General features: G+C 49.1%; 1 protein-coding gene across 4 annotated transcripts; it reads right to left on the bottom strand.

Moving 5' to 3' along the window:
- Nucleotides 1-1,702: 1,702 nt before the first annotated feature.
- SALL2 (spalt like transcription factor 2) lies at nucleotides 1,703-16,522 on the bottom strand. Of its 4 annotated transcripts, none has more exons than XM_088025072.1 (4): nucleotides 16,450-16,522; nucleotides 5,959-6,273; nucleotides 3,444-5,556; nucleotides 1,703-2,813 (listed from the first exon to the last, which is right to left on the bottom strand). In XM_088025072.1, exons 1-4 carry the CDS (start codon nucleotides 16,520-16,522, stop codon nucleotides 2,573-2,575), a joined length of 2,742 nt encoding a protein of 913 aa, XP_087881198.1. In that variant the 3' UTR covers nucleotides 1,703-2,572. The 4 variants fall into 4 exon arrangements, with proteins under 4 accessions (XP_087881198.1, XP_087881199.1, XP_087881197.1 ...); XM_088025073.1 differs by lacking the exon at nucleotides 16,450-16,522 and adding an exon at nucleotides 6,665-6,731; XM_088025071.1 differs by having other exon boundaries at nucleotides 1,703-2,980; nucleotides 3,443-6,273.
- Between the last annotated feature and the right edge of the window lie 2,595 nt (nucleotides 16,523-19,117).

Below are 19,117 nucleotides of genomic sequence, written 5' to 3'. Positions count from 1 at the left end.
TGCCCAACACTTGGTCTCTGAAACAAAATAAATCCTCAGAAATTAACTGAATGAATGAGCAAATCTGCCTTTTAATAGTGATGCTTTGCATCCATCCAGTTTGAACTGGATCCACTATATTTATTTGTTTTGCAAGCCACATTTTACATTCTCATTCCAGCAAGTTAGAGTTCATTCACCTTCTGAAAAGATGATCAAATGAAAAGTGATTGAGAGTGAGAAATGGGACGCTGAAGGTGGGGATTGGAGGGGCTATGAGAAGGAAGAAACTAAAGGCTCTAAGAGACAGAATAAATTAAAGGTGACGAGAGAAAAGAAAAAAAAAATTAAAGCTGTCAGATAAGAGAGGTCAACGAAGAAGAAAAAGCAGGGCAGGAGAATAAAAAGAATAAAAAGGAGACAGAAGGGAAAATAAAGTAGAGCAATGAAGGGGTGTGGGGAGTGAGGCGCAGTGCAGACCTGCCTAAGGAAGTATCCATGAGTCAAAGCCTTACCAACAGCTGTTACCATAATGGGAACTGACATATAAAGAGAGGGCAAGTCTACTTTAATTATTTAAACGGCATTATCCATGTCCAGTGGGGGTAGGGGAGGTAAATAGAATAGGATTGGTGACCTACCTCCTTCCATAGGCTGAAAGGAGAAAAAGATTTACAAAGCTTTGCTAGGAATTAGAGGCAGAAGCTGTTTCTTCCCCAGTTGACTTCACAAGATTCCCACATATTCCTGTTCACCAAGACCTTTTAAAGGGGACCGGTACTGCTCTAGTGGGGGCAACTAGAATCAAACGTTGGTTCTTTACTTTGAATTGAGCCAAGAATAGGTTTACTCACCTCCTCCTTTTGGTCTTCCAGCCAGCCAGCCAGTCTCACATCAGGAGTCTTAAATGGTGTAGCAGGAAACAAGCACTGTCCCTGCTCACTGGGTTCCTTAATCCAAGTTTGCCACTAATTGGCTGAGTGACTTTGGGCAAACCATTTTACCAGCCCCATCCATGTAGCACTAACATTCAGTCACATTATAAAAAAATTCTGGGGACTGTTCTCTAAAAAAACAAGGTCTTAGAGTCAAATCTAAACCTCACCAAGTTGTGGAGAGACAAGGTAAAAAATGTATATGTTTCATTTCACACCGCCACTCCTCACGTACTTCCTCTGCTAAGAATCTTCCTTTAAATTATCCCACTGGTAGAAATTATTAGTGTTGAATTACTTTTTTTCCTGTTTATAACATCAGATCTCAAGGATCATAAAGATTTATTCATCTTGGTTCTGCAGATTAACTGATGTCAGGTAGGCTAGCCTGGGGTTCAGGAAAGACAAAGAAACAGCTTCTAACCTCCAACAAAACAAACAAACAAAAAAAGCCTGGTGGTGGAAAGTTCTAGGCAAAGAAAAAATCTAGACAATGACTGCACACAATGGACAAATCCTTTACTTTTTGAGAACATAAACTCCATTTCCACAGGGAAATTAACATTCACTGGAGGTTGTTTTAGGACAAGGCTGAATAAATTAAATATTTCAACACCATATGTTCAGCTTTGGCAGGAGATGTAGGTGGGAAGGGAATCTCAATGTTAGGGAATGCCCATATCACACCCCAGCTGGCTATTTAATCATGAAATAAGGAAAAGCACACAAATATTTGGTTAAAACACTTTTAATGAAAAGGGAAAGACACTAGTATCTCCCTTGTCTGCTCTTCACATTTTACTATGTTAGGAAGCTCTGGAGCCTATACCTTTGGAGGAGAAACCATCATTCAAGTCAGTCAGTAGCAGAACTCTCACTCTCTCCTCCTCAAAACTCCTGTTCCAAATGATCCTATGTTAAGAGTAAATACTACATCTCATTACAAGACGGAGAGGTAGGGAGAACACCACCTAGAGCTCGTCTCCCAAAGTCTGGGACTCTAAGACCCAGACAGTGGCAAAGACGTAAGCCCTGGTCCATAGACAGGCAAAATGGGGGAGGAAATAGGCCTTGAGAAAGGAAGACAAGGAAAATCCAAGGGGCCAGGGAATAAAGGAGGGAGTTATCTAAAACTAGAAGCACACTAGTGCTAGGAAATCCCCTATGACCTGTGGTGCAGTGCTGCACACCAAGTCACTAATAGTCCAAAAGAACATTCATGAGACCCATCCAGTCAAGAATTGGAGGTCCCCTCCCTCACACCATGCCCTTTTCTTAATCTTATAGGTTCCCAGCAAGCCCTATGCTTTAGCAACACTCTTTAACTCTCCATCATTACTCTTTCAACCCCCCTCACCAATAATGCTTCTTAAAGATATGAACTTCGCAGTTCCCAAAATATTCCACAGGAGACCTGTTGGCAAGACATCTGCTTGTTTCCTAACTTTGAGAGGCTATGATGAAGGAATAGAAGCTGGAGGTGTCTTGGCATATTGATCAGCCAACACCTTCGCCTGACCGGGAGTGTACGGGGAAGAATGTCCTATATGCCCTTCATTTCCCCCTACCCCTTAGGGCCGGGCCACCAGATACAGATATTGTTGTGTCTTCACTGCTGGCACCTTCTGGAGCAGGGAAAAGAAGGAATGTACAGTTTGCTACTTTTCTTCTGTGGTGGGCTTCTTAGGCACTGCCTTGGATGCAGGAGACCGAAATAGGAAGAGGGGGGCTCTCTTCTCCTTGGCCTCTCTGGATCCCATTGCTGGAGGCACGTTCCCAGCCACAGTTCCCGGGCCAAACAGCACTGGTGGCGCCAGGCCTAAAGTGGTACTGGAGGTGGAGCTGGAACTCCGGGGCTTGGTGGGCAGGTCACTTGACAGGAAAGCTGTGTACTGGTTCCAGAAAGACAGGGGACCTACCCTCACCAGTTGGACAGGAATGTCCTGGGATAGGAAGTCCTGCAGGTTGACCTGGTCACCAGAGAGGAGTGGCACTGGGCCCTCCAGAGACAGCTGCCGGCCCCTTCGGGCTGGGCTGCAATTCCAAATGTGGGTGCTCAGGTGCACCTGCCAAAGGGAAAGGGAGAGGAAGAAAGGAGAGGGGAGAAGGGTCACCCCAGGGAAGCTGGAGAGGGTTCCCCTTGGGAAGGTGAAAGCTGTAGAGAATCTATTTTCCTCAGGTACAGTGAGTGAAGAGGGAAGAAAAATTCATCAGGGGGTCATCCCCCTGTGAGCACAACTATTTCCAAGCTCGGGGACTAGAGAGAAGCCACTAGGGAGGTATCACAGAAGGACTCAGAGAAAAAGACAAATAAGGGCTCATACATCTTAGAAGTCCTTCTACAGAGCTCTCGGTTTCTGCTCCCTGGGTCAAGGGGCAGCAGGTACAGAAAAATAAGCTCATGGGATCGTGGGGTCATCTTTTCGGGGAAAGGGGGAGAGCCCCGGGGAAGTGATGGAAGGTGAGCAGCCTGGGACCAAGGAAAGAGCAGCAATATTCTGAGGGCCGTGGGGGGCAAAGGGTTGTACCTGGTGGTGAGCCAGCAGCATATGCTTCTTGAGGATAGCCCGCTCGAGAAAGCTCTGCCTGCAGAAAACACAAGTGAAGAGCGGCCCCTCCTTGGGGTGGGTCTTCTGATGCTCCTCCACGGCTGCCTGCGTGGCAAAGGTCTGACCACACACCTCGCAGGCCTTTCTGCTACTGCTCTCGCCCGGCTCCTTTCTCATGGCCTCCTGCATGCTCAGCTCCACCGAGGCGCTGCCGCTGCCTTCCCCTTCCCGGCTGAGTGCCGCCGTTGGGCTTGAGCTCCTCTCCGCTCTGGCCCCCTCTTCCATGCCTCCGGAGACATCACCGCCTCCCTGCTCCATGGGCTGTGTTTGATCCAGGCTGTCGGGTGGTGGTGGAGGCGGCGGCAGCAGGGAAGGCTGTTGAATCACTTTCTCATTGCTTTCCATCTCCTTCCCCGTGGTGGCTACTGCTGCCGCCGCCGTCGCCACAGTCCCCACTTCCTCCTCTGCCCCTGAGGCCTCTTCTGAGTCACCTCGCACGGATATTGCCTTCTCGCCTCCACTCTCTGAGCCTCTCCCTGCCAGGGAATCTTCATCAGTCACATCTTCCTCCTCTTCCTCGTCCTCCTCCTCCTCTTCAGACAACTCCTCTTCTGGGGACGGCTGCTGGGACGGCTGCTGGGGGAAGCTCCCCGGCCCCGAGACCGTGGGTTGCTCAGCGCCATTTTCCTGGGCAGCTCCCCCGCCTTCAGAGAGCGTGGTACCACCATTGGGGATCTGGCCCCCCAGGTGCATCCGAACGTGCTGCTGCAGAGTAACAGCGTTGGTGAACTTCTTCTGGCAGATGGGGCAGGAGTTCTGGGCCCGGGCGGCTGGGCTGGCCTTGTGGCCCACGAAATGTGCACGCAGGTTGCCCCGGGTGGAGAAAGCTCTGCCACACACTTTGCATTTGAAGGGCCGCTCACCTCCATGTTGGCCATAATGCAGGCGCAGTGCGCGAGGACAGCTCAGCACCCGGAGGCAGATGACGCACTGGTTAGGTCCCGACGAGGCGGGGGACGAGGTTGCAGGCGCCGAGGTGGTGGGGGCTCCCGAGGCAGTAGAGGCCACTGCCACAGCTCCTTGCCGATCAATCTTTTCTACCAGTTGCTGCAGCTTTGAGGTCTCGGAGGGTGAGGCCCCCAAGGGCTCAAGCACATAGGGGAAGGGGAAGCTACCTGTGGACTTAAAGTGGTTGGTAAGCAGTGCCCAGCTGGGAAGCGAAGTCACCAGCTTACTCAGCTGCATTCGGGTTGCTGTGCCACTTTCTCCCACCCCGGTGATGGCTGAGCCCTCACTCCCCGGAGGGGTATTTTCATCAGCTTTACTCTTTGGCTCTACTGCTTTCATGAGCACAAACTTATTGAAAGCAGGCAGCGCAGGAGCCGTGGCTGTGCCTGCACCGGTGGAGAGCAGCGTGAGGCTCTCCGTGGCACTAAGTGCTGTGGTGGAGGCCACCAGAGGCTTGCGTTCCACACCTCCACCGGGCATGGCCACCTCCTCCTCGGCCTTCTCTGGCGGCACGGACATACCGTAGGGCAGGCCGCTGCTGGTGATGACGTAGTCTAGGTGCTCGGGCACCGGGTGAGGGTTCATCTGCACGTGTGGGTACTTCTCGCGATGCCGGTGAAAATGCACTTTGAGGTTGCCGCGGGTGGTAAAGCGGTTGCCACAGACATTACACTTATAGGGCCTCTCACCTGTGTGGGAACGCAGATGGATCTGCAGGGCACTGTCACTGCCAAATACTTTGGCACAGAAGCGGCACTTGTGCCGTCCACCGGGCTTCTCCAAGGGACCCATCACTTCCCCGTAGCCCAGCTCACCACTTCCATTCTTTGGCTTCAGGAGCCCTGGGGAGGCAGTAGCCTCAAGGCCTCGAGCTGCCCCAAGACACTGTGCTGCCAATAGTCCCGTGGTGCCTGGGAATGCCAGATGAGGGGAGGCCATCAGCTGATCTGTGCTGCCAGGCAGGGCTGGGGAGGGGGCAGGGGTTGGTTTGTGGCTTCGCCCAACCCCTCCAGCAGAAAAAGGGTGCTGTGACCCCAGCGGATGGTAAAGATGAAAGAAAGCCTGCTTGGGCGTTTCTGCCCCCGAGGAGGATGAAGAAGAGGAGGAAGGTGCCAGCGTCTTGCTGGTTTGGACGGGCTTGATGGGGCTGAAGAGGGGAAGCAGGGGCTTGGTGGAGGACGCAGTCCCCGTCCCAGGTAACTCTGAGGGACTGGCAGGGGTGCCCACTGTCTGGCCTAAGGAGCCAAGCAGCAGCACCTGGCGGCAGATTTGCTCAGTCATCTGCATCTGGTGGATCTGGCGCTGCTGCAGCACCCGGAGCTCTTCCAAGATCAGAGGGATGTTCAAGTGGCTGCTGCCTACCCCTGGGGGCGGAGGTGGAGGAGGAGGAGGGGGGGGTGCAGGGGCAGATTCTGGAGGTAATGGGGTTGCGCCCAGCTTGGGACTCGCCAAGATCAGGCCCCCGCCTCCCCCAGCTGCTGTACCTGTGGCAGCGACCAGGAAGTGCCCCGCAGACTCCTCTACTCTCCGCTCTGGGCCCCAGGAGGGATCTGTGGGCACTGAAGACCCAGAATCCGGAGGGTTGCTGTGCTCTGCCTCCATGACCTGGGTACTATTTTGGCCCTCCGCCCGGGATTCAGAAGAGGTCGAAGAGTTGTTGGGGTTTTCCTGGCCCCCAATTATCACCATTACAGGGGGGTCAGTAGAACATGCATTCTGGTGGGCGAGGAATTCAGTTGGGTCAGTGAATTGTGCGCAGCACTTGGCACAGACTTGGGGGTGGTCCTCCTCGCTAGCATCACCTAGGGAGAAGACAAGGAGAGAGCGTGGGTGGTGCGGTTGGGATGGGCATGCGAAGGCTCTAATTAACAGCGAGCCCAGTAACCGCTTGTGGGGGGCGGGGAGATGAGCTCACCATCAGGCCACGCAGAAGGCTAGAGCTCAGTCTTGACCGGCCCGGACGCGAAACACCCCAGGGTTGGGGGGTGGGGAGGGGCAGGCACGCTCAAGCTTCTGCCTTCCCTAGTCCGTCCCCCACCCCCCCCAACCCCGGGCCACCGCGGGCGCAAGGAACGGGCGTGAGGAGGGGGTCCTAGGCAGAGAATCGTGCATTTCATCCCGTCCGCCGAAAGTCCCTTACCGCGCGCGCGTCCCCTCCGCCCCCACCCCTGCCGGGGCAGGGCCCTACCGCACCTCCAAGCTCCGCCGGCTCCCCGCAGGGCCCCCCGAGACGAGAGCTCCTCCCGGTTTCGTGCGCCATGGCTGTGGGGGAGGTGGAGGGCCGGGTAGAGTGGGAGACAATAGGTAGCGGGATTGGGGGAGGCGGCGGTAGCCGCCGGGGCTGCGGCAGCCTCTGCGCCCAGCGGCCCAGACTGCGGAGATGGAGATCGGCGGCGGCGGGGGCGGGGGCTGGGAGCCGCGGAGGAGGGGGAGGGGAGCGGGGAGGCGCGGAGGAGGGGAGGAGCTGGAGCGAGAAAGCTGGGAGAGGGGAGATGGGGGAGGAGCTGCTCGGGAGCCGGGCGGGAGCAGGGAGTGGGAGGTGGGTGTGTGGGGCCGGAGCCCAGAGCCTAGCAGGTTTCCGGAGGCTCAGTGACAGGTGCTTGTGGGGCGTGGTGGGGGTCCACCTTCCCTTGCACTCTACCAGCTCCCCCCTTCTCCAGATGTCTTTGCCCAGACCTGCCCCCACCCCCCTCAGGCTCAAGGGGGCACAGTGGGAAACACAGCCCTGCTCAACAGAGCAAAGCGAGAGGCTTCTCTTATTTTTCTTTGGATAAAAGATCCACTGAGCCTGGAAAACGTGGACTCCAGAGAGGGTGGTCTGATCTCAGAGGTCTGAGGGAGCCCAGAACATCCATCCCTCATCAAAACACGCTCCCCCAAATACCCCAAGTTTTATCCAGTCTTCCTCACCTTTATTCCCACCCTACCCCCATTCCTCTCCGCAAAAGACGTTTCTCAGGGTGGGAGGCTGCAAGGTAGAATTTCCAAGGAAGGCACTTCAGGACCCCTCTCTGCGGAACACTGAGCCCCTTTACTCCCCGCCCCTCCTCCCGCAGAATAGCCGAATGCAAGTTACCCCCCAGATCACCCGGCCCACACCTGATTTATGGAGCTCGTGCTTATTCAAGGAGCCATCTCCTCTTTAGTGCTGTCTTCCCTGCCCGTCTTCTTCCTCCATTGCCCTTCTCTTGCAACAACACTGCACGCTGTCACTATTAAGGACTGTGGAGGTTGGGGAGATGCCGGCCTGCAGGGGCCTAGAGGCCCACCTAGCTCTAACCTGGGGGGAGGGGAATTCCTGAAACAATGGGAAAAAAAATGCAGTGGGAGCTACCAGACAGCCTCTCAGTGCCACAAGCCCTTTCAGCCCCAATCTGGTTTGAATGCCTAGAAATGACTTAACGCCAGCTCACTGCCACAGAGGCCACCTCCCCTCAGAGAAGATAAGTAGGGGTGAGATGTCTCTTAGACCAGATACTCTGCAGTCCCTTTCTACCTTGAAATGTGTCTTCATAGGTTTTCCACTTCCTGAAGGAGTTTATCTTACTTACAGGAATTGAACCGCAGTCACTTAGTTTTGTGGTTCGCTTGGGCATCAGTAAACGCAGGTTGTGCTAATCCCAGTTCTGTCCTTGACTGACAGTGGTCAATCATGCAACCATTTTCCTTTTTGTAAAGTGGTAATATTGTAGGTATGTTATCTTTCTCAGAGAAATACTGTGGTGACAAAAACTTGAAAAACTCTTGACAAATCATGTTAATATGAACATATGGGACTTTAAATATTATGGATTAGAGAATTGACATTGTCAATGGCAAAACAGTCAAAATAACCTAAGATATACATATACTAAAATTAGATCAGCGTTTCATGTTGCTTATTGACCTTATTAATTTCTGAGGTAAGACATTGTTTAATATCATTGGCATATGCCAACATTAAGGAGCCTTTTTTGGATGGAGATAAAACTACCTAATATTGGCAACATCCATTCACTGTTGAACGCAAATTTTGCCATCTTTTTTTTCTCTTAAAGATTTTATTTATTTTCTGACAGAGAGAGAGAAATGAGAGAGGGAACACAAGCAGGGGAAGTGGGAGAGGGAGAAGCAGACTTCCCGCAGAGCAGGGAGCCCGATGCGGGGCTCAAGCCCAGGACCCCGGGATCATGACCTGAGCTGAAGGCAGATGCTTAACGACTGAGCCACCCAGGCGTCCCTTGCCATCTTTTTAAAATGAGAACATTTTACTGAATTATGTTTAGAAACTTCAAATAATCATGAGGATCGTAATGTTATAAATGATGGCTCTGAAACAGATGAGCTCCGTGCTTTCAGGCCTGACCCTTACAGTGAGGGAGAGGGGAATCTATTTCAATTATGGAAGGTCACGGGTTAGTGTGGTATTGTTTATTTTTACACATATGGAAATTGAAGCTTGGAGAGATGAAGTGACTTTTCCAAGTTCACACTGTAATTCAGTGAGGCAAACATTCGGAATTTCGACTCCTGTCCAGTTCTTTCTCAAGCACATCAACATTGTAAGCCTTCTCTAATGCTAGAGAAAGAGCCCTGTGTAGCTCCCACCTGCCATTTGCTCTCTGGCCTCAGCAAGGGAGAGGGAATGAGATGGAGGCTTTCTACTGAGCATTTGTTAATTAGCATTGAACATTTGATATCAAGTTGCTGTTTTGTCAACTCTTCCGACAAGAAAAGAAATCCTTTTCTTTTCATCTTCTCCTGGGAAACACTGTCCCCTTTCTTGCTCTTTAATGAAACTTGCTTTCTGATGCGTAATTCGATCTGCACTCTTCTTTAAGGTAAATTTAGTCCCTGCTGAAAGGTGACGGATCAACAGCCACCTGTAAGAGGAACCCTCTCTTTCTCAGCACTTTGCACTCACTGCCTCTCCTGAAAAGGGGGGCAGGATTCTTAGGCAGACAGGAATGAAGTCATAAACACAGGAATAAACTAAGCTGGTAACGGTGTCCCTAGATAGCAGATAAGGTGAGGTAAGCTATCCTGGGTCACATACAAAGTCTGGGATGGACGTGGAGACTAAGACCTGGACATGCTTGTTTAAATTTATAAAGAGCCGAAATGACAAGGAGAAAGGAAACCAGGTAGCTCTCTAAACTGCTGCTCTAGGCTTGGGAGGGCATGGCTAGGGAGAACAAAGAGAAAAATAGGTGGGGAGTACACAGCAGGATAGTAGTTGAACAAGTGGTTCTCAAACTTTGCTGCCCATCAAAATTACTGGCAGGACTCGATCCCAGGACCCCAAGATCATGACCTGAGATGAAGGCCGACTGAGCCACCCCGGCATCCCATTGGGCTCCCTGCTCAGCGGGGAGTCTGCTTCTCCCTCTCCCACTCGCCCTGCTTGTGTTCCCTCTCACTGTCTCTCTCCCTGTCAAATAAATAAAATCTTTAAAAAAAATCACTGGCAGAGCCTTTAAAAATCCCGATAGCCAGGCCACACCCTAGATTAATGAATTTAGAATCCCTGAGGGCGGCATCCAGGTATCAGTATGTTTATAAAATTCCTCAGGTGATCCCAATGTCCAGCCAAGGATGAGAACCACAGTAGCTTTCGGGCGGCTGCTCTTCCCAGCAAACCTTTTTTCCTGCTGCTCACGTCTTACCTGCCCTCAACCTGGCCAAAATTTAGACAGTGGCGAAATCAGCCGCTCAATGCCAGATCTTCCTGTCAGGCTCCTTCTCTCCTCTGCCCGCAGCCACAGGTTAACTCTCTTGTGTCCAGCTTCCATGGACAGAATTTTTTTTTTTTTGAAAGGAGATAGAAGTTTATTGAATACACCGCAAGGGAGCAGCAGGCAGGACAGCAAAGGACAGACTGTCTGCCAGAATTTGATTATGATTTAGACCTGATTGTGAATTTAAGCGACTGTATTGCTTTTCCCAGAATACGTTCATCTTGAGCCATATTTCTAATTTTAAGTTAAAGGTTGGTTCCACGCAGAGTTCAAGCATCGTCCAGCTATTAAAGAAACAAAGCATACTATGTAAGCACCTGCTTAAACTTACTCTTAGTGTTGGTCCAACACTAATAGTTTCCATAATTATGAATCGATTCTGTAACTGCTGCTACTGTTGCTATAGACTACTTCTAAGGGGGAATGTCCCATGTTCTCTGCATCACTCCTCTCTCCTAAATACATACACATACTCACTCCTTTGCTACCCACACCTAGTAATGCACCCATGGCCTATGCAACACCGTAGGCAAACAGGCATGCTGAGGTATGTTTACATGGGGTGCTAAGTGAGAAAAATATATTTGTTTCCAGAACAGGAATATCTTAGATCGAACACCGAAAAAGTTTTTAAAGAGACATTTTTCTGACATTGAAGGACTCAGCATTTAGCCAGGAATTCATACACTTTTGCTGCTGGAAGGGACTGAGATCTGACCCTCTGAGCAAAGTGATTAAGATTGACAGCTCTGAAGCAAACAGGCCCGAGTTCTCGTCCCAGCACTATCTAATCTTTGTGATCTTGGGAAAGTTTCTCTATTTCTCTAAGGCTTGGGTTTCTCTTTAAAATGGGGGTATAAGGGGCGCCTGGGTGGCTCAGTTGGTTAAGCGACTGCCTTCGGCTCAGGTCATGATCCTGGAGTCCCGGGATAGAGTCCCACATCGGGCTCCCTGCTCAGCGGGGAGTCTGCTTCTCCCTCTGACCCTCTTCCCTCTCGTGCTCTCTCTCAAATAAATAAATAAAATCTTTAAAAAAAAATAAAATGGGGGTATAGCTTCAAAAGGGAATGAAATTCTTAGGCTACAACATGGAGGAACCTTGAAAACATGCTAAGTGAAACAAACCAGACACAAAAGGACAAAGTGTATGATTCCTTTACATGAGGTATCTAGAATTGGTAACTTCATAGTGACAGAAAATAGAATGGTGATTGCTAGGGACTGCAGAGAGAGGGGAATGGGGAGTTATTGTTTAATGGGTATAGGGTTGCGGCAGCTCTTTCTGCCCATGGGTCCTTTCCCTGTGCTTTAATAAAAAATCACCTTTTTGCACCAAAAAAAAAAAAATGAGTATAGGGTTGCAGTTTTGCAGGAAGAAAGAGTTCTAGAGATGGATATTGGTAATGGTTACATAACACTGTGAATATACTGAATGTCACTGAGTTATATGCTTAAAGATGGTTAAAATGGTAACTTTTGTTATGTATGTTTTACTACACATTCAAAAAAATTTTAATGGGGGGATGCCTGGGTGACTCAGTCAGCATCTGCCTTCGGCTCAGGTCATGATCCCAGAGTCCTGGCATCTAGTCCCACATCGGGCTCCTTGCTCAGCGGGGAGTCTGCTTCTCCCTCTCCCTCTGTTGCTCCCCCTGCTTGTGCGCTCTCTCTCTCTGACAAATAAATAAAACCTTTTTTTTAAAGATTTTATTTATTTATTTGACAGAGAGATTGACAGTGAGAGAGGGAACACAAGCAGGGGGAGTGGGAGAGGGAGAAGCAGACTCCCCGCTGGGCAGGGAGCGGGGAGCTCCATCCCAGGACCCTGGGATCATGACCTGGGCCGAAGGCAGACGCCCAACGACTGAGCCACCCAGGCGCCCCAATAAATAAAATCTTTAAAAAAATTTTAATGGAAGTAATAATAGTGGAGTTGGGAGGAATAAACAAAAGGAAATGCATACAGGACCTAGCATAGTACCTGACAGATAGTAAATGCTCCACAAATATTACTGAGGAGTGTATTATTTAAAGGCCAAATGCTGAGGCACCTGGGGGGCTCAGTCGATTAAGTGTCTGACTTGAGCTCAGGTCATGATCTCGGGGTCCTGGGATTGAACCCTGCCTCGGGCTCCCTGTTCAGTGGGGAGTCTGCTTCTTCTTCTCCCTCTGCCCCTCTGCCCCTCACCCCGCTCATGCTTGCTCTCTCAAATAAATAAATAAATAAATAAAATTTTTTAAAAAAGATTTTATTTATTTATTTGACAGGGAGAGACACAGTGAGAGAGGGAACACAAGCAGGGGGAGTGGGAGAAATAGGCTCCCCACTGAGCAGGGAGCCTGATGTGGGGCTCGATTCCAGGACCCCGAGATCATGACCTGAGCTGAAGGCAGGCGCTTAATGACTGCGCTACCCAGGTGCCCCAATAAATAAAATCTTTAAAAATATAAAAATAGGGGCACCTGGGTGGCTCAGGTCGTGATCCTGGGGTCCTGGGATCTAGCCCCACATTGGGTTCTCTACTCAGCGGGGAGCCTGCTCCCTCTCCCTGTCTGCCACTCCCTCTGCTTGTGCGCGCTCTCTCTCTCTCCCTGTCAAATGAATGAATAAAATCTTTATAAATAAATAAATAAAGGCCAAACACTGAAGCCCTGGAAGAAGAATGGCCCCACCCAAGGTCACCTAGCTTCAAAGTCCAAGCTGGATTAAAAACCAGGTTTTCAGGGCGCCTGGGTGGCTCAGTCCTTAAGCGTCTGCCTTCGGCTCAGGTCATGATCCCAGGGTCCTGGGATCGAGCCCCGCATCCCTGCTCCACGGGAAGCCTGCTTCTCCCTCTCCCCCTCCCCCTGCTTGTGTTCCCTCTCTCGCTGTGTCTCTCCCTGTCAAATAAATAAAATCTTTAAAAACAAACAAATAAATAAATAAATAAAATAAAAACCAGGTTTTCTGCTTCCTGATCCAGTGCTCTATGTTGCACCCCACCTGAGTTACTTTCTATCTACACAGAGATGTTTTCTTTTTGACCCAGGGTTCCTAAGGACTGAAAGGCTTGGGCTCCATACCCTGAGGGATTATGTTCTCTACTTCCAGATATGAAGACAAACAGAGCCCTCAAAACTCTCTTTTTGCCTTCCTTCTCCTTTTGCTGCTCTTGATGTCTGCCAGCTCCCATTTCTCCCTCTAGATCTGTTTGGCTGTTGTCCTGGTTTCTCCTTCTCACTAAATATCTGGGTTTCTGTTTGTTTCCTTTATTTCCCAGATGTATGAGTTTACATTTTCCCTAGTCACGTCCCTTATGTTCTCTAATCCAGATTTCTAGACTCTAGGGGAGAGAGAAAATTTTTTCTCTCTCCAGAGTTTTTAAGTAAATATACTATTTCCTTCTCATCACTTATGTGCAATAACTATTCTGTTAGGTTTTTGGTGTTCTGGTCAGGGAAGCTGAACAAAAACAGGGCTAGAAAACAGGTTTTTTCAGACTGTTTCTTGGTGACATCTTAGGTCACCGCAGAGATGAGGCTTATAAATGTGCAACAAAGGCTTAGCATTTGCTTGTCACATATGGTAAACATTGCTTAAAAGAAGGCAAGTAGTCCTGAAAACCTTGGAGACACCCTCACCTGCTAAATAAATGTCTGCTGATATTCCTGAGGGATGCCCATAGTTTCACAGGGACACCAGAGGATGAACATAGAGTCCCTCCCCACCTAATCTGGGCACATGCAGAACAAGAAAATGTCTTCTGTGGTAGAAAGAAAAGTCAGGGGTCTGAAGATCACGTAAGCAAGTAAGAACTCTACCAATGGAAAAGGAGGGAGTGGGAAATCTATCTATCTTGTAAGAGCAGGAAAGAACTTTAGATTTGATCAGATACAGCCACCTCATCTCCAGATGTGACCCAGTGACACTCCGGGTCATGCAAGTAGCACAGGATCTTTCTCTCAGATCAGAAAACCCTTCAGCTTTCTTAAAGCAGACCTTAAGAAGTTACTGCTGCCTTCTTGCTCCTCTCATTCACGTTTCTGACTTTTATGGCTCAAAGGCAAAAATTCCAGCTCAAATGTGTTGCCGCCATTGGATTGGAGCCTGCACTGTTTCTACGGGAATGACTGTAGCAGCATCCCCATGCCCCCGCAGTGTTCGCGGCCCCAAGTGGGAGCTACAGCTCAAGGGGCTTAAGAATCCACTCAGGGCAGTGGTGAAAAATTTCTTTTGACTCCCTCACAGGCTCTTCATTAGCAGTGGTGTGGGCTGTGGGTGAGCAAACTTGCGAGGTGTGGGGAGAGAAGAGGAGAGGAGAGGTTGTTTTTTGGGGAGGCGGTTGGAGGCAGGGGGTGTTTCGGCATTGTTCCACAATCCAACCAGCAGGGGAGCAGGACTGTGAGGCAACGGAAAGTCTCCTGTAGAGCCTGAGGAAGAAACATCCGGCCTGCAGCAGCATGAAGGAGGGCGAATGTGTCCCAGGAGGGAAGGATGCCACCACCATGAACCTCTAAATATGGGCACAGTGGGATCCCAGCAAGGCAGTGACTTGAGGAGAATGTGTTCTATCCAAAATACAATATGTTTGTTAAGGCTGTTCCTTAGCACATAGAGCACTCATTTTTTTTTTTTTTTACAACAGGTGGAAAGATAAGTTTAATCATAACTTCATTTTAGTCACTACAAATACAGTATCCTAGCTAGAGCTTTTCATAGCACACGTCTCCTAGAGAAATACTAAAGTTCGCCAAGAGGTTCCTGAGCTTTGGACATATTTCAGCCCTTGCAGGAAGTGCCAATGTCCTCATATATAATAACAATACTCACACATATTAAGTACTTATTTCTGTTAGGGACCATACCATATATATTGAACACTTATTTATACTATTTATTTTTCCAAGTGCTTTACACATATTAACTCATTCCAATTCTCACAATAACCTAAGGAGGTAGGTAGTGTTTTACAGATGAGGAAACAGCACAGAGAGGCAAAGTAAACCAAGGTTGCACAGCTAACCAAGTGGTGGAACCAGGATTTGAATCCTGAAAGTCTGGCTTCAGAACTTTTGTTCTTAGTACTACACTACACTGTCGGGTGAATCAACTGTTTGCTAAATAGCTTATCCCTGAGGCAGGACTTCCAGACTTTCACAGCATGAATGTATATAGCCATAGCAGTATGTCCAAAACTTGCCTGATCCTAGAACTACCTGATCCCTTGCAAAGATAGAGATTCCCAGACTCTAGGCCGGATCCACAATCAAGCAAGTTTGAAAAACCCTAATGTAGCAGAGTGAGCACCACCAGCCCTGAGCCTCAGGAAACCTAGGTTTTGGTCCTGACAGTGCCTCTCACTGTTTCTGAGACTTTGGGCAATGTCACTTTTCAATACCCTCGTTGCTCCACTATCCACGACGTCCTGGACTATTCTAAGAATACATGAAATAACCGCCCCCCTTCATAGAGAAAATCTGTTCCTTTATTTTTTTTAAGTTTATTTAATTTTTTTTAAGTAATTGCTACACTCAATGTGGGACTCGAACTCACGACCTCAAGAGCAAGCGCTGCATGTTCTTTTGACTGAGCCAGCCAGGGTCCCCAGAAAATCTTGTTACTTTAAAAAAAGATGCAAGTATGTTGACTCATACTTGTTTTGTTTTGTTTTGTTTTTAGCTTGGCCTCCCTTGAAGCACAAACCTAAGCCCTCCGGTCTCTACCCCAGGTGACATGGCTCCACACCCCAAACCAGGCGGCATCTGACGGACATTAGCTCTCTCCCTCTGGGAGCTCTGATCGGTTCTCAGCTCAGCCCAACAATGAGAAACTTTTTTCTCTTCTCCCTCAGGGGAACCTTCGTTTATCCAATTCATTCTCTTGCAACCCAACTCTCCAGAAAGAAAAGGGGGGAAAATCCCACCCCTAAGAGACGGCCTCCAGGTCTGAGGAGGTTACTTAGCAACGGCACAAAGACCAGTGAGCAAAGGGGGACCTGAGGAGAAAACTCTTGGGTGGGGAGACAGAGCCAGTTTGAAAACTCCATTTCATTCGGAGAAAAACAAGGAAAACACAAACAGAATCAATCCCGAGGAAAGCCAAGCGGGGGCTTCTCCCCAGCACAGGTCAACGCCTTACTACTCCCTGCATCCAATGCCTTCACACCCCCAATGACCAAGTCCTCCCCTGGCTTTACCCGTGGCCCAGGTGCCCTCCCTTGCCCTGGCCTGACCCACACGGGCTGGGACTCAGGGCTCCCGCACCCCTCCCCAGGCACCCACCGTTCTCAGACGCGCTGGGACCTTCGCAGTCCGAGATTAACTGTTGGGGTTTCCGCTGCTTTCGCCGAGACATTCCCGGGTGGAGGTGGGGTAGGGAGGGGCAAAGCTCACTGAGTCCTAACCGGGGTGACCTGGTCTGGTCTCTCCTTGGGTCTGAAGCCAACGGATGCCTCTCCCCCAGTGCTAATCACTGTGAAGCAGAGACGTTCTCCCTTCCCAGAGACAGACAGACAGACTGGCCCGCGCTCTCTCTGATTCTCTGTCCCTGACTCTCTCTCTCTCTCTCTCTCTTTCTCTCTCAATCTCTGCAAGTCTTTAAAGGGGAGACGCCCCCTTTTTTTTCTTCAGCTTCTTCCCTACGCTTCTGCAGCTCCCATTGTAAAAGCAAAAATCCTAATCTTTCCGCACACTCTTTTCTTTTGTACTGCAGAGGGGAAGGATTTAACCCTCTCCTCACTGCCAGGCCTCCGGCCTCTCCCTGTGCTGTCTGTTCGGAAAATGTCCCTGCTTATTTCTCTAACTCTTCATCCACGGTCCTCACAGTGCTTTTGGGTTCTCTCACGATTCTATGCCACCTTGTTTGATGATGCGACTGTGTCTGGGGTATAAAGCTGAAATAAGAACTTTCCTGTATATCCTGATTATGAGGCCAAGAAGTCAGCTACCACCAGTCGAAAATGGGGATATGAAAGGCTGGCAAAAAGATGAAGATGGACAGTCATTACAGTAAAACTTCATATATAGAGAGCTCTCCATAACATATAGGATATTTTCATGTACATGACATATTTTGAGCATTACAACTCTAAGATTAGCGCAGCAGGTTTGGCTACTCCTATTTATAGTTGATTCTCTTTATAGGTAAGCAAAAGGATCCGTGAGGTTAAGTAACCTATCCAAGGTTGCATAGCTCTGATGTAATACAGACAGGTCCATCTGACAGCAGGCTAACATTTTTCCCCTCTATATTATTAAAGGTCCAGTATGCCACCAGGCTCCTAGCATGAAAAAAAAAGTGATTGATCTTAAGGAATCCCAGTTAAAATAGCAACAGGGTTCCTGGCTTTTCTGTTTCTCCGGCTCCTGTCCAGCTCCTGGGGCTGAAGGTATGCCAGCTCTGAGAAGATGATGTAGATGATTCTGTGGGACTTCAGACTGGAAGCTACAAGGAGGCCCTTCCAGCTCAATATGAAGGAACTTTCTAACAGTGTAATGGACTCTCCGGTGAATGGGTGAGCTCTCTATAATAAGTTCTTGCAGAGGCTAAAAACAAATGTTAGGGATTCTGTGGAAAGAATTTCCTTGTGGCTATCATATTTGACCTTTAAAAATGTCTCCATCTCTAAAATACATCATTTGGCCACAAACCAGTTCTCTCCTGCTCAGCCTGCACATTAAGGGTGATTCATTTATTGTTCTTTAACTTCTGGCCATACTGTGCTCCTGAGCATAGAATAACCAGATGTGCCCTATCTCCTCACTATGATGCATGAGTCCTCTTCTCCTGGACTTATTTACCTTGTACTCTCCTGGCTGAGATGAAAGAGTATCTGAGACACCATCAGTTAGGAAAGTGGAAATTCTTTTCCCTTTTGGAGCTCAGGGCTGTAAATATCTGATGGCTGCGTCTTCAGAGAAGAATAAAACAAAGTTCACTCACAGCGTTCGGTGCAAACTGGAAGTTCCCTTGGTTTCTTCCCTGACCCGGATCCAGGCTGGTGTGACAATATTAAGAAAGGGAGAGAGAGAGACAACAGATGGTCGGAGGGTTGCTGGTGAGAAACAAGGCAGGTACACACATCTGAAGGGGTTTGGGAAGCACTCTGATCTTTGCTTTGGAGTTCACTGAATCTCCATTATTTTCCCCATCCTTCGGGGTCAGGACCCTGGGTGGCTCCCTCATGTTCCACCCTTGGAACTCTTGCTGACATTGTCTAATTCATCCTGTTAACTTCTCTGTGCCAGACAGGTGCAGTTATCACCACGCTGTTGTGGGGGAAATGAGAACACTGACGCCAGGGAAGCTTCTAATTTCTCAGTGGAATAGACTGGGTCCTGTCTCTCTCAGCCCACTGTTTCCATCATTTACTTCCTTTTTGAGGAAAAGAAACAAGAGAAAGAATATAGCTTTCTGCTTTTCTCAGGAGTCTCTGATGTCCGAGGGCAGATTTGGGAGTCCAAAATTCATGTCCTTCCTGGGTCTTGTCTGTCTTGTCTTTTCCTATTTTTTTTTCCCTCCCCTCTTCTTGCTGGCCTTATTGTGAAAGGAAGGGCTCTTTCCCCTCCTCTCCTTTCTTCCGCCCTCCCCCATTTACCATTTTTTTCCTTTTACCTCTCCACTGTGGCCTCTTGACCTCCCCACAGAGTTACAAAAGTAAAATCCTTGAAGAGATGCTGCTGTGGGAATGTTAATGAGCCTTCCCCACAAAGGGGCAAAGACTTTACTTCACTGAGTTGGAAAAAAGCCCCTTTGAAAAGGGGTTTCTGTGTGTGGTGAAGTGGAGAGGGGAGGGGAAGGAGAGACAGAGAGGGAGAGAAAGAGCGAGAAAATGAAAGGAGGAGAGAAAAATGAGAGAGAGAAAGAGAGAGAGAGAGAGAGTGACTTAATAGCAGAAGAGAATATTAAAACAACACTTTTCATTTTTCAATTGATTTAATTTTTGGAAAA

Source organism: Eumetopias jubatus, unplaced genomic scaffold, assembly GCF_037043125.1.
Source record: "Eumetopias jubatus isolate StellerSeaLion01/CBP00866 unplaced genomic scaffold, mEumJub1_p1.0 scaffold_7, whole genome shotgun sequence".
In the NCBI taxonomy this organism is placed as follows: domain Eukaryota; kingdom Metazoa; phylum Chordata; class Mammalia; order Carnivora; family Otariidae; genus Eumetopias; species Eumetopias jubatus.
The sequence above is the reverse complement of the archived record's forward strand: the minus strand, read 5'-3'. Positions and strand labels throughout refer to the sequence as shown.